Here is a 15,547-nt window from a genome sequence, read left to right as displayed (position 1 = left end):
CAAGGGACTGGTTGGAATGTGAAACTCACTACCACTTGGAGTAATGGAGGTGAATAGCATAGATGCTAAGGGGAAACTAGAAAAGTGCCTGAGAGAGAGAGAAATTGAAAGGCAAACTGCTGGGGTTAGATGAAGTAAGGTGGATCATTCGGGCCAAATATCCTGATTCTATGTTGCAAATTCTATGTTCTCGATAGAGTAGGCCAGATTTGCAAAAATTAGATGACATGACTAATTATTCTCGAATAACTTAATATTGGAATGTTCAGCATGGCTGAAGTTTAAGAAGTAAAGGATCCCATCTCCTTCATGAAATCTTAACTAACCTCCAAGTTTCTTTTTCCTGACACTACATCTGGCATCTTTTCTATGCATACGCTTATTTTTACTTGGATTAACAAACGTGAAATGATCTCCTGCTTTTGTGCTCTGGTTTCATGACTTAGACAGAAGTGTCTCCTTACTAGAGGCACAAGGCAAGGTGACACTTGGCTGTCAACAACATTGAATAATTCTCCAAGCATTGAGTTTGATATGAGGGAACTGCTGTTGTTGGATCAGGCAATCTCACATGCTCTATGATGATTTCACATGGAACTTTGATCTTCAACTTGTTACCATTTATGTTTATATGAGATCAGTGAAAATTTCCACTGACCTCTGCACCCATGTGGAAATTCCCAATCTAACAGTCATTCTAAGAAGCAGAAAATACTTCCTGTCTTCCTCATTCCAGTGATTGTACTGCTTTGCTGCTAATATCTCAGGGGCCTCTGCTACACCTACTGCCATAGCTTTCCTACATTGGACATCAGAACGCCACTCACAATGATTTTTGGCAATTATTTTTATATTCTCATTTAAAGTACTGCAGCTGCCTAAGTCATAGAGGTCTACAGCACAGAAAAAGGCCCTTTGGCCCATCGAGTCTGCACCGGTCAAACAAGTACCTAACTATTCTGATCCCATTTTCCAGCACTAGGCCCATAGCCTTGTATGCCATGGCATGGCCAGTGCACATCCAAATACTTCTTAAATGTTATGAGGGTTTCTGCCTCTATCACCCTTTCAGCCAGTGAGTTCTAGATTCCCACACTCTCTGGGTGAAAAATTCTTCCTCACATCCCCTCTAAACCTCCTGCCCCTTACCTTAAGTCTATGCCCCCTGGTTAGTGATCCCTCCACCAAGGGGAAACATTCCTTCCTGTCTACTCTATCTATGCTCCTCATAATTTTATACACCTCAATCATGTCCCCCTCTCAATCTCCTCTGCTCCAAGAAAAATAACTCCAATCTATCCAGTCTCTCCTCATAACTAAAACTCTCCAGCCCAGGCAACAACCTGGTAAATCTCCTTTCCACTCCCTTTGTGCAATCACATCCTTCCAAAATGTGGATTCCAGAACTGCACCCAATACTTTAGCTGTGGCCTAACCATCATTTTATACAGTTCCAGCATAACCTCCCTACTTTTATATTCTATGTCTCAGTTAATAAAGGCAAGTATCCCATATTCCGCCTTAACCACCCTATCTACCTGTCCCGCTACCTTAAGGGACCGGTGGACATGTACACCGAGGTTCCTTTGATCCTCGGCACTTTCCAGGATCTTACCATTCATCATGTATTCTCGTGCCTTGTTTGTCCTGCCCAAGTGCATCACCTCACACTTATCCGGATTAAATTCCATTTGCCATTGATCAGCCCATCTGACCAGCCTGTCTATATCCTCCTATGATCTAAGGTTATCCTCCTCAGTATCTACTACCCCACCAAGTTTCGTGTCATCTGCGAACTTACTGATCAGCCCTCCTACATTCAAATCTAAATCGTTTATATATACCACAGACAGCAAGGGACCCAACACTGATCCCTGTGGAACCTCACTGGACACAGGCATCCAGTCACAGAAACACCCCTCGACCATCACCCTCTGCTTCCTGCCACTCAGCCAATTCTTGGATCCTATGGGTTCTTACCTTTGTTATCAGTCTCCCATGCGGGACCTTATCAAAAGCCTTGCTGAAGTCCAAATAGGCTACATCAAATGCATGATCTGGGTAAGGTTTCTTTTTGGTAAATTTCATTGCACATTGCCTGATTGTTCTCTAGAGAGGCTTCCCCGGGAGATATTAATTTGATTGCCGATGAGTTTAGCTGAGCTGCTAATTAATTTGCTTCTGCAGGTAACCCAGGAGATTTTTCTCTAGTTGATGGCATGCTCATCAGATTACCTGAGGATATTGCATAATATAGGTTGACCTCTTTTGTCCTTTCTATCTCTATATATATATATTCAGTATATTGGATGAGCACATCTAGGCATTCATGTCTGCTACAAATGCATTTTTATAATTTTTTTCTTTATTCTTTTATGGGATATGGGCATTGCTGGCAAGGCCCAAGGCCAGCATTTATTGCCTATCCCTAATTGCCCTTGAACTAAATAGCCATAGTGTTCTTGAATGGCGGAGCAGGCTTGAGGGGCTGAATGGTCTACTTCTCCTATTTCATATGTTCGTATGGCATACAGAGCTTTGGTCCCCTTTACAGGCAATGGTAAGAATCTTCCAGAGATCTAGGTTTTGAGGAGGTTTAGACTTGAGGCAGTCTTTGTTGTCAGCCTTGAGTCCTGCTATTGTTTTGACAGGCTGGATGTTTCCAGCAGACTACTCTGGGAGTGCAAGAATGTAACACTAAAATTTGCCAAACAAGCTTAGGTCATGAGTCAAAAACAAAAATACCTGGAAAAACTCAGCAGGTCTGACAGCATCTGGAGAGGAATACAGTTAACGTTTCGAGTCCGAATGATTCCTCATCAGAACAGTCATTTGGACTCGAAATGTTAACTGTGTTCCTCTCCACAGATGCTGTCAGACCTGCAGAGTTTTTCCAGGTATTTTTGTTTTTCTTTTGGATTTCCAGCATCCGCAATATTTTGCTTTTATCTTAGGTAATGAGTATTGTCCATTGATGAGTCAGTTGCAGGTCTACAATCAATTTCTATACCTTTGGAGCTAGATAGGTGGCTATTAGCGTCTCCACAGGTATAACAAGTTTCGATGGCTCTCTCTTTGTTATAAGTCCAGGCTGGGGAGCCAGACTGACTGCTGCTTTCTTGTTTCATTGAATGTAAGGGGTCCACACAATGATAGATGTGAGATTCCACAAGGATAAGGGTGAGGGTTGAGCTTTGTCTTGTAATTACTGGTGGAAATTTCCAGAGCTGTTTCCAACTTGCAGAGCATGTGACCTGAAGCAGCCATGTTTTTGGTCCAGCAAAATCCATTTTTAAATAAGCAGGAAATAAGGTTTGATTTACAGTTATGATCTCCTTCATGTCTTATGGACATGACACTCAAAGTATAGCACCCAACTTACCATAAGCAACACCATTAAAAAAAATCCTTTAGTATGTACTGAACAATATTAAAATTAGAGGCATGCATGTCATTGAAAGCTCAAGTCTTTCAGTACCCATTTTGTGTGTGTGTGATGCATATAAGTATTTTCATTATTAAAGCTACGACACTTTGCTATCACAATCATTTACATTCAATATCACACAATTGCTGCTATTTTATAGTGACAGCATATGCTACAAAAGCTGCTTTCAGCCTGCAGTTTAACTTGTTGAGCCTTCAGCATGTCACCCAAGTTGGTAACGGTTAGCAAAAGTGGTAAGGGCTAAATTTACATTTGAAATTTTGTGCCTGTGGAGATTTTCTGGAGCTCCCCTGTAGATGAATCCAACCATCTCCCTCCCCTGCCATTGCCATGCCTCAGTTTGTTTCTGCTTTGAGCCTTTAAACTCCTCGCTCATCTCTGTGTTCTTCCAGAATGTTCTCAGTAAATTTGGCTGGCTCCCCTGCCCGAACGCCCACTGTGAAGTAGTGCCTGGGGACTTGGCCACTGTAAACACAGCATACTGTGAGTGTAAGCTTTCTTCAGCTGTGCTGAAGTCCCTGGTTTAAACCTGCTGTAGTGGCCTACAATGTTTCCCACCATCTCAAACTGTCCTCTGGACTATTGCTATGCATTCTGTTCCCTGGCATTTAGTCATCCTCTATTGTGCTCCCCTCTTGCATCTGACTCTGTTTCACCTTGCTCCCTAGCTTTCTCTGCCTCAAATTCTGCTGTGCCTTCTCTCGTCTCCCCCACGCCTCAATCTCTAACCACGGTGTACCTTCTGCCTTTCCCCCGCTCCCTAACTCTGGCTTTAACCTTTGCCCTCCTCTCTCTCGCTCACCCTCACTGTACCCCATCCCTCTTGGGCCCTTCAGTATTGCCTTCCCCCCTTAGCGCTGGTCCAGTTATCCCATTGCCTCTGACCCAGCTTGACATGAAGAATGACCGTTGATTTGATAGCCCCACGGAAACGTCAAGGGAGACCCTCGATAATATATTAGTAATGGTGTGCCACAGTCCAAATATTGGACGTGCAAAACAGTCTTAAATGGCGGTATTTCTGACATCGATCAGAGCCTTGAAATGTGTTTGTCAATTGCAATTATACTGGAGCCTGTGTTTGCTTAACAAGATTTTCAGACCATAAAGGGACACAGCTCCATCTCACCAAGATAATACATTATGCAATACATGGTATGACACTCATGACCCTATAAGTGGCAGATCTCCTATTTAACAGGGAGATGGTGGTGTAGTGGCCATGACACTTGCGAGTACTCAAGAGGCTCAGGCTAATGCTCAGGGAACATGGCATCTGTTGGAATTTAAATTCACTTAATAAAGCTGGAATATAAAGCTGGTCTCAGCAATGGTGACCATGACAACTATTATTCATTGTTGTTTTAAAAAAAAACCCATCTGGTTCACTAATGTCCTGGAGGGAAGGAAATCTGCCATCCTTACCCTGTCTGGCCTTCATGTGCCTCCAGACTCACTGAAATGTTACTCTGCCCTCTGAAATGGCCTTGCCAGTGACACCCGCATCCCACATTAGAATAAAGTATCTACCTAGTTTGTGAACTTATAGGGAACCAAGGGATAGGGTGGGAAAGTGGAGTGGAGGTAGAAGATTGGCTGTGATCTTATTGAATGGTAGAGCAGGCACAAGGAGATGTATGAACTACTCTTGCTCTGTTATGTTCTGGTGAAGTGATCATTTTCTTTCTCCTATTCTCGCCCACATGCACATTCAGCCTGGGATTACTGGACATCAATGAAGAGCATGATTCACAGGACAGTTTGTCCTCATTATGGGGTTGCTAATGCCGATTCCAGTGGCACAACTGCCATTCAACTAGATCAGGCTGATCTACCACCTCAACCATTTTCCTGCACTATCTCCATAACCCTCGATGTCTTTAATATTTAGAAGTCAGTTGATCTTTGTCTTGAACATACTCAATGACTGAACCTCCACAGCCCTCTGGGGTAGAGAATTCCAAAATTCACCAGTCTCTGAGTGAAGAAATTCCTCCACATCTCAGTCCTAAATGGTCTACCCCTTATTCTGAGACCGGCAGTTGAGGCAGACTATTTCAGTGCGTTGTTTCATCATTTTATGTTACCTACAATAGATCGAACAGGTAGTGGCTGCATCACTTGTAACTACTGAAGATCGGAGCCTGAAATTTAGAACCAGTGAAGAAATCATTTTGTACTGATTATATACCCTACTGCCAGACCTGTGGAATATATTTTTGATTTTAAAAAAATCAATCATACCTCCCTTTTTAAAAAAAAAAGATTTATAAAGGTCCACAATCTATCTCATACTTATTGGTTCATAGTAAGTTTTGCTCGCTTGCTCTTTTTGCACCCTGCCGGGGGCAGGCTGTCTAAGCAGACTGCTCCATGTTGGTGTTTACAGGCAGTTATCCTAATCCCACATGCCTACTCTATTCACATATTGCTTAATTTGTCTTTCCTTCAACCTCCTAAGCTTAACTGTTGACATACTCACCCCTTTTAGTCACCAACTGCAGTAATGTATTCTTCAGCCTCGTCACCCACTTGTTAGATAAAAGTTTCTTCTCGCTGTTCTAAATCTCTACGTCCCTTCAACTTAAACTCCTCAACATCCTTCCGTTTTTAGCCACTCTTGTCTGTGAATAATGCACATTTCTTTGTTTGCAGTCAGTTTGCTGTGCCTTCTGCTGGATATATGTATGAATGTTTTTAATGTCTGCATATTGATGCATCTTCCTCTCTTTGTTCATCAGTTAAGAAAGATGTCCCTCCCTCTGCAGTTACCAGAAGTGTTTATGGAATCATGGGAACAATCCGCCTGGTGGCAGGTGGGTTGACTTAATTTGTGTACACATTTTTAAAAGTGGGAGAGATATGTTTGTGTTTCAGTTAGCTTACATAAGAATCCCTTGCTGTGCTTTCATGTATTGTTGTGGTAGAGCTCCAAGCTATCTCCCCTTCTGTGAATCCACATTTGCACTTTGCTGGGTTCCTAATGATTGGAAGTCGAATCATTGGGCTGCACTTGGTTCAGTATTTCATGCGCAGTTTGCCACTATTACAGCCATGCCTTTTGCCAGCACTGTGACGCTGGCTGGAGGTTGTGCTGCAAGGACAGTCAACCTTCTCTGGGAGGTTCAATTCCATTACGGCAGAATATCCAAATGCCAGCGTAACGCATGTAGCAGTGAAATATCATGAATACTCCAGTTGAGACTTTTCAATTAGTGCAATGCATTTTCAATGAATCTTTGCTGCCTAAGGAAATTGTTTTAAAAAAGAAATGCCAATCGGTGTCCAAAGGTGGCACAAATAACTTATTCCAGTCCCGCTTGTAAAGATCAATGTCACATTGATTATATTAATATTTAATATTTTAATAATACTTGAAGGGGAAGCTAAGCACACACACATGTCGGAGGAAGGAATAGAAGGGTAGGTTGAAGGGGGTTGGATGAAGAGGGTGGGAGGTGGCTTGTGTGGAGCATAAACACCACGCGAACCAGTTGGACCGAATGGTTTCTTTCTGTGCTCCACAGTGCTCCACATTGTATGAAATTCTATGCCAAGTAACCATTAATAGTTTGAAGAAATTGTATTTGTGATTGTGTTGTAAACATTTATCTTGAAACTCTCAAAGAGCTTTTTGTGCAAGGCTAAACACTGTGGTTACTTGGGAATTAAAGCAACACTACTTTTATTGAAAGGCAGCTGGCAATCTTTCCAGTTTCCAACATTTTGTAATGCAGTTTATGCTGCCAAGGTAATGTCACATTACTCCCAACTGCTCCCTCCAACAAGTTTTTTTTAAAAAAAGAAAAAAATTGCTTGTGAAGTTTTCAGCAAGTTAACTTAATTTCCTGCTTTCAGATGTTGATCATTTAGTCAGTAGGTTGAATTACATTAAAAACTTGATGACTTGGAAATTTTCCATCCCATAGAGTCAGACGTCTAAAGTACATTAAAAGGCCCTTCAGCCCATCGAGCCTGTGCTGGCCAAACAATTACCTAACTATTCTAATCCCATTTTCCAGCACTAGGCCCATAGCCTTGTATGCCATGGCATCGCAAGTGCATATCCAAATACTTCTTAAATGTTATGAGGGTATCTGCTTCTACCACCCTTTCAGGCAGAGTGTTCCAGATTCCCACCACCCTCTGGGTGGAAAAATTCTCCCTCACATCCCCTCTAAACCTCCTGCCCCTTAAATCTATGCCCCATGGTTATTGATCCCTCCACCAAGGGGAAAAGTTCCTTCCTGTCTGCCTTATCTATGACCCTCATAATTTTATACACCTCAATCATGTCCCCCCTCAACCTCCTCTGACCCAGGGAAAATAACCCCAGTCTATCCAATCTCTCCTCATAAATACAATACTCCAGCCCAGGCAACATCCTTGTAAACCTCCTCTGCACTCTCTCTAGTGCAATCACATCCTTCTTATAATGTGGATTCCAGAACTGCACGCAATACTCTAGCTATGGCCTAACCAGCATTTTATACATTTCCAGCATAACCTCCCTGCTCTTATATCCTATGCCTCGGCTAATAAAGGCAAATATCCCATTTGCCTTCTTAACCACCTTATCTACCTGTCCCGCTACATTAAGGGACCGGTGGACATGTACACCAAGGTCCCTGTGATCCTTGGTACTTCCCAGGGTCCTACCTCATCATTAATTCCTGTGCCTTGTTTGTCCTGCCTAGTGCATCACCTCACATTTATCCGGATTAAATTTTATTTGCCACTGATAAGCCCATCTGACCAGCCCATCTATATCCTCCTGTAATCTAAGGCTATCCTCCTCACTATTTACCACCCCTACCAGTCTTCGTGTCATCTGCGAACCTACTGATCAGTCCTCCTACATTCAAGACTAAATCGTTTATATATACCACAAACAGCAAGGGACCCAACACCGATCCCTGTGGAACTCCACTGGACACAGGCATCCAGTCACAAAAATACCCATCGACCATCATCCCCTGCTTCCTGCCCCTCAGCTAATTCTGGATCCAAATTGCCTTTGATCCCATGGGTTCTTAGCTTTGCTATCAGTCTCCCATGCAAGACCTCTGTCACTGAATTGGTGTTGGGGGTGTCTACCAGAAACTGACAGGTGCAGCAAGGGTTGTCCTAATCTACCTTGCTGATTTATTTTTTGTTACTTTTTTCTGCTTAAGTGTGTAAACATGAGGTTTTTGTCATGGTGGAACTGTAGCATGTTCCACTCAAATTTCCACCTGCATCTGAGATGTTGCTACTTTCTGGAAACCCTGAATGAAAGAGGAGGATGAAGGAGAAAGTGAAGAAAATAGGAAGGACGAGAATTAACTTCTGAGTAAACCAACAGCCTAGCAGCATGAGAGATTATAACAAAGCTTACCTCATACTCAAAAAATATTGATGAAAGCTAAAGCGGAAAAACGTTCTGGTGAGATTAAGTGCTGACATAACCCACGCACATGCCTACTATAGTGCCTGGGGTTTAAAACAAATCCACTTGGGTGCAGAATTGAAAGATGGACCCTAGGTTTGTAGGATGTTCATGACTAACCTTGCTGGAATCCTAAGGCTGGTTCAGGTCTGCTGTGCTCAGTGCGGTACAGTTTGATTACATTCTTTTCTCTTTTGCTGTCACTGCAGGCATGTACCTTATAGTTATTACCAAAAAACAAAAGATGGGAGAATTGTTCAATCATGCTATTTGGAAAGCAACAGAATTCAACATCATTTCCTATAAGAAGACTGTGCTGCACCTAACTGAGATGCAGGTAACAGATGTATTTGAAATTTGTACAGAAGCATCTGGGTTTCAGGTTCATTCTCTTTCATTGACCTTTTTAAAAATGCCCAGTTCTCATTGTATCTGTAATATGTTAAGTCTTGCATCTCCTGCACACTTCGTTTGTCTCACTGTCATGAATTGTGATATCTGTCACAAAAGGGTAATGCCAGCCATCTCTGACATAAAAACTCTAGGGTAAGATCTTCATACACCTCATATACTTCCCTTTAACTCATACACCCCTATGAGATTACTGTGCTCCGCTAACTCTGATCTCTTGAACATCCCTATTTTAATTGGTAGTCGTTTCTTCAGCTGCCTGGGCCCTAAGCTCTGGAATTCTCTCCCTAAACTGCTCTGACTTGCCAGCTCGCTCTCCTTTATGATGCTGCTTAAAACCTACCTCTTTGAATAAGCTTTTGATCACCTGGCCTAATATCTCCTTGTAGCTTGGTACCAGATTTTATTTGATAATACTCCTGTGAAGCGCTTTGAGATGTTTGGTAGCTGAAGCTTCTATATAAACAGAAGTTTATGTTTCTGCCCTCCAGAAGCTGGATGGTGTAGCAATAGCACCAAACAACCCTACCCACTTATTTCATTTTCCGTCCTCCCCCCCTTTTCCCAATACTGTTTGTCTATCCTCTCTGTTGATTATAGTGCCTATCTTGTTAATCCTCACCATCATTTTTCCTGAATCACCATCTCCATGAAGGGCAACTCCTCCCACTTCCAGCATTCCAGGCCTTGGCCATTTGACCTCTGTCTTGCGCACCCTCTAATTCCTGGTGGTGTTACCGCTCTGCTCTGGTGCCTCACTGGGCCTTCCCCACTCCTTGGCCTCCTTTACCATCACTGTTTTCCCAGCACTAGGGAGCTATCAACAAGTGGATTATAAACTCTGAGTGCCTTCAAAATCAAAGTGTCGGTTTCCCAGGGCTGAGAAACCAGCAAAGTTGACAAAGCAATTCCTGTCTGCAGCAGCCTTGGGGGGTGGGGGGGGCGGGGGGGGGGACCTACTTCATATTAGGAAATACCCACAGAATTATTTGGAGTAAGGGCAGTGGTGGGGAAGAAGGAGCAGGTACATCAGATTAAGGGGAAAAGGTGAAAGTGGAAGAATCAGTTCCCAAATACCATTCTGTCAAGTCCTCCTGACTCATACAAACGTATGAATTAGGAGCAGAAGTGGGCCATTTGGCCCCCTCAAGCCTTCCCCGTCGTTGATAAGATCATGGCTGACCTGACTGGCCTCTACTTTCCTATCTACCCCCTATGCTCTTAGATTCTTGACTGACAAGAAAGTCAATCTAACTCAGCCTTAAAATTATTCTTGACCCTGCCTTCACTGCTCTCTGGGCAAGAGAATTCCACAGACTAATGATCCTCAGAGAAAAGATTTCTCCTCATTTCTGTCTTAAATGGGAGACCTCTTATTTTAAAACTGTCTCCTAGTTCTATTCTCCCCCACAAAGGGAGATACTCTCCCATTATGCACCCTATCAAGTCCCCTCTGGAGAGTATCTGTTTCAATAAGATCGCCTCTCATTCTAAGTTTCATTGGATATAGACCCCAATCTGTCCAACCTTTCCTCATTGTTTCTGTACTGAGTTTCCAGCTATTTGCAGGGACATACTTTAAATTACTTTGAAGGGCAGCATGCACTTTCAAACTGGAAAACACTGTGGATGCTGGAAATATGAAATAACAGTAAATGTTAGAAATACTCAGCAGGTCAGGTAGCACCTGTAGAGAGGGAAACAGTTAACATTTCAGATAGATGACCTTGCATCTGAACTTTGCTAAATTCACTTAAGCTATTTCCTGAGTGAAGGCTGGCAACTTGGCAGCCTTAATGCTTGTTCAGTGAGACACAGCCAATTATAGCAGAGAGGGGCATGGGAAGGAGTGCCACAGTTACCTGGACTCCCTGCTTCACCTCAGTGGTAACCTGCCTAATTCCCATTCCCCTTTCATCATGTCAGATCCTGTGCCTTAACCAATGCTGATCCCTGCACTGCTCCTCTGCACATCTCTCCAATATTCTCTCTTCCTCTTCCACCAGCTCCACATTGAGATACACCGTCCCAGTGCTCCCAAGGTCTCTTCAAACCCACTGCTCCGAATTCCAAGGACCCTGCTCCCACCACAGAAAGACTGGACCCTCGCAGCTCTGGTGTGCTAGGATACTTGTCTTCTCCCTATTCCAAAATCCCAGGGGCCTTTTCTATTCCTTGTGCTCCCATAGCCCAGAAGCATCTCCCAATGCTTCACCATCTGTCTGTCTCCTGTCTTAATACAGAACCCAAGACTGCCTTCGTGTTCACAAACTCTGGGAATTTCTCTACACCCAGATACTTGGGAGTTCCCTTCTGTCTCTCCTACATCTTGTGAGCTCAGACAGCGCTACCTCACTCTGTTCCATTTCTTCAGGCAGTTCCGTCACATCACAGCTGTATCCAGTTCCTCCATATGCTAAGATCTGCACCTCCCAGAACCCGCTGTTTGGTTTAAAATCCACATCACCACTTTTCCCCACTTTAAATGTGCCCACAGCTATAGCTAGCTTCTAGGTACCCATCCCCAACCCTGACAAACCTTGCTATTTGAAACATTGACATCATGGACGGTACTATATAAATGCAAGTTCCTCCTTTCTTAATCTGACCTTGATTCATCTTTCCCACTGCCTTCCTGATTATTCTTTGCTTTCAAAAAATAAAAGGTAAAAGTTTGTTGCACAATGAAACTTGTGTTTAATAATCAAAGCTAAATAGAACAATTTAACTTGATTATGAATCACTGACCCTCATAATACATTGCGTATTACATGGGATAACATGTTATAAAACATTATATCCTCAAATCTCATGGAAGCCTTGCCTGTATGTGTAGAGATATTTATCTATACTAGATCATAATCCCTTCATGTCTGACAGATAATGTCATGTCATATTAATCTTTCAGTGTGGCGTTATTACATATTCATACAGTGGCAGGCACTTGGGTTAATTGGTTTCACTTAACTAGCTCAATGACCAGTTACACTCCTATCTGAACCTTGGACATTGAATCTCTGATCTCCTAACAAGTAACCAGATGCTCAACAGACAGATCACCTCTTTTGATATTTCTTGGTGGGTAAGCAGCCACACAAGAATAAAAACAGAATTACCTGGAAAAACTCAGCAGGTCTGGCAGCATCGGCGGAGAAGAACAGAGTTGATGTTTCGAGTCCTCATGACCCTTCGACAGAACTCGAGTTCGAGTCCAAGAAAGAATTGAAATATAAGCTGGTTTAAGGTTGGGGGGGGTGGGGGTGGGAGGAGAGAGAGAGAGACAGACAAGTGGAGGGAGGTGGTGTGGTTGTAGGCAAAAGCAGTTATAGAAGCAGATCATCAAAAAATGTCACAAACAACAGGACAAAAGAACACATAGGTGTTAAAGTTGGTGATATTATCTAAACGAATGTGCTAATTAAGAATGGATGGTAGGGCACTCAAGGTATAGCTCTAGTGGGGGTGGGGAGAGCATAAAAGATTTAAAATATTTAAAAATAATGGAAATAGGTGGGAAAAGAAAAATCTATATAATTTATTGGAAAAAAACAAAAGGAAGGGGGAAACAGAAAGGGGGTGGGGATGGAGGGGGGAGCTCAAGACCTAAAGTTGTTGAATTCAATATTCAGTCCGGAAGGCTGTAAAGTGCCTAGTCGTAAGATGAGGCGTTGTTCCTCCAGTTTGCGTTGGGCTTCACTGGAACAATGCAGCAAGCCGAGGACAGACATGTGGGCAAGAGAGCAGGGTGGAGTGTTAAAATGGCAAGCGACAGGGAGGTTTGGGTCATTCTTGCGGACAGACCGCAGGTGTTCTGCAAAGCGATCGCCCAGTTTACGTTTGGTCTCTCCAATGTAGAGGAGACCACATTGGGAGCAACGAATGCAGTAGACTAAGTTGGGGGAAATGCAAGTGAAATGCTGCTTCACTTAAAGAGTGCTTGGGCCCTTGGACAGTGAGGAGAGAGGAAGTGAAGGGGCAGGTGTTACATCTTTTGCGTGGGTATGGGGTGGTGTCATAGGTGGGGGTTGGGGAGTAGGGGGTGATGGAGAAGTGGACCAGGGTGTCCCGGAGGGAACGATCCCTACGGAATGCAGACAGTGGGGGTGAAGGGAAGATATGTTTGGTGGTGGCATCATGCTGGAGTTGGCAGAAATGGCAGAGGATGATCCTTTGAATGCGGAGGCTGGTGGGGTGATAAGTGAGGACAAGGGGGACCCTATCATGTTTCTGGGAGGGAGGAGAAGGCGTGAGGGCAGATGCGCGGGATATGGGCCGGACACGGTTGAGGGCCCTGTCAACGACCATGGGTGGAAAACCTCGGTTAAGGAAGAAGGAGGACATGTCAGAGGAACTGTTTTTGAAGGTAGCATCATCGGAACAGATGCGACGCAGGCGAAGGAACTGAGAGAATGGGATGGAGTCCTAACAGGAGGCGGGGTGTGAGGAGCTGTAGTCGAGGTAGCTGTGGGAGTCGGTGGGTTTGTAATGGATATTGGTGGACAGTCTATCACCAGAGATTGAGACAGAGAGGTCAAGGAAGGGAAGTGTCAGAGATGGACCATGTGAAAATGATGGAGGGGTGGAGATTGGAAGCAAAATTAATAAATTTTTCCAAGTCCCGACGAGAGCATGAAGCAACACCGAAGTAATCATCGATGTACCGGAGAAAGAGTTGTGGAAGGGGGCCGGAGTAGGACTGCAACAAGGAATGTTCCACATACCCCATAAAGAGACAGGCATAGCTGGGGCCCATGCGGGTACCCATAGCCACACCTTTTATTTGGAGGAAGTGAGAGGAGTTGAAGGAGAAATTGTTCAGTGTGAGAACAAGTTCAGCCACACGGAGGAGAGTAGTGATGGATGGGGATTGTTCGGGCCTCTGTTCGAGGAAGAAGCTAAGGGCCCTCAGACCATCCTGGTGGGGGATGGAGGTGTAGAGGGATTGGATGTCCATGGTGAAGAGGAAGCGGTTGGGGCCAGGGAACTGGAAATTGTTGATGTGACGTAAGGTGTCAGAGGAATCACGGATGTAGGTGGGAAGGGACTGGACAAGGGGAGAGAGAAGGGAGTCAAGATAACGAGAAATGAGTTCTGTGGGGCAGGAGCAAGCTGAGACGATCGGTCTACCGGGGCAGTTCTGTTTGTGGATTTTGGGTAGGAGATAGAAGCGGGCCGTCCGAGGTTGGGCGACTATCAGGTTGGAAGCTGTGGGAAGAAGATCCCCAGAGGAGATGAGGTCAGTGACAGTCCTGGAAACAATGGCTTGATGTTCAGTGGTGGGGTCATGGTCCAGGGAGAGGTAGGAGGAAGTGTCTGCGAGTTGATGCTCAGCCTCCGCGAGGTAGAGGTCAGTGCGCCAGACAACAACAGCACCACCCTTGTCAGCGGGTTTGATGACAATATCAGGGTTGGACCTGAGAGAATGGAGTGCAGTAAGTTCAGAGAGAGAGAGATTAGAATGGGTGAGAGGAGCAGAGAAATTGAGACGACTAATGTCGCGCCAACAGTTCTCAATGAAAAGATCAAGAGAAGGTAAGAATCCAGAGGGAGGGGTCCAGGTGGAGGGAGAATATTGGAGGTGGGTGAAAGGATCCGTTGAATGGGGAGAGGACTCCTGCCCAAAAAAAGTGAGCCCGGAGACGAACACAGCAGAAGAAGAGTTCAGCATCATGCCGAGCCCGAAATTCATTTAGGTGAGGGCGTAGGGGTATGAAACTAAGTCCTTTGCTGAGCACTGAATGTTCAGCATCGGAGAGGGGAAGGTCAGGGGGTATAGTGAATACACGGCTGGGGTTGGGATTGAAAGATGGGGTGGGGACGGTGGGACAGGCAGGGGTGGAGGGTCCTAGATGGGTGTTGGTGTCGATGAGTTGTTGGAGCTTGCGTTCCTTAGCACTTGAGAGAAAGAGAAAAAGTTTCTTGTTGAGGCGTCGGATGAGCCGAAGAATAAAATGAAACTGGGGGCACGCGCAGCTTTGAAAAAGGGTACGGAGGTGCTGCTGGAGGGAGAGGTCGAGTGTGTTCATATGGCGCAACTGGAGGAACAACACCTCATCTTCCGACTAGGCACTTTACAGCCTTCCGGACTGAATATTGAATTCAACAACTTTAGGTCTTGAGCTCCCCCCTCCATCCCCACCCCGCTTCTGTTTCCCCCCTCCTTTTTTTTTCCAATAAATTATATAGATTTTTCTTTTCCCACCTATTTCCATTATTTTTAAATATTTTAAATCTTTTATGCTCTCCCCACCCCCACTAGA

At 44.3% G+C, this 15,547-nt stretch overlaps 1 protein-coding gene across 2 annotated transcripts in view; it reads left to right on the top strand.

The window, feature by feature from the left end:
- LOC121276208 (phosphatidylinositol-3-phosphatase SAC1-like) overlaps positions 1 to 15,547 on the top strand; it is a 75,208-nt gene that overhangs the window by 15,855 nt on the left and 43,806 nt on the right. For both annotated transcript variants that reach the window (XM_041184376.1, XM_041184375.1), the window contains exons 3-4: positions 6,190 to 6,264; positions 9,086 to 9,213. In XM_041184376.1, the coding sequence (XP_041040310.1) occupies positions 6,190 to 6,264; positions 9,086 to 9,213 (203 nt within the window). The remainder of the gene's footprint in view (positions 1 to 6,189; positions 6,265 to 9,085; positions 9,214 to 15,547) is intronic.

Source organism: Carcharodon carcharias, chromosome 3 (assembly GCF_017639515.1).
Source record: "Carcharodon carcharias isolate sCarCar2 chromosome 3, sCarCar2.pri, whole genome shotgun sequence".
Taxonomy (NCBI): Eukaryota; Metazoa; Chordata; class Chondrichthyes; order Lamniformes; family Lamnidae; genus Carcharodon; species Carcharodon carcharias.
The sequence above is the reverse complement of the archived record's forward strand: the minus strand, read 5'-3'. Positions and strand labels throughout refer to the sequence as shown.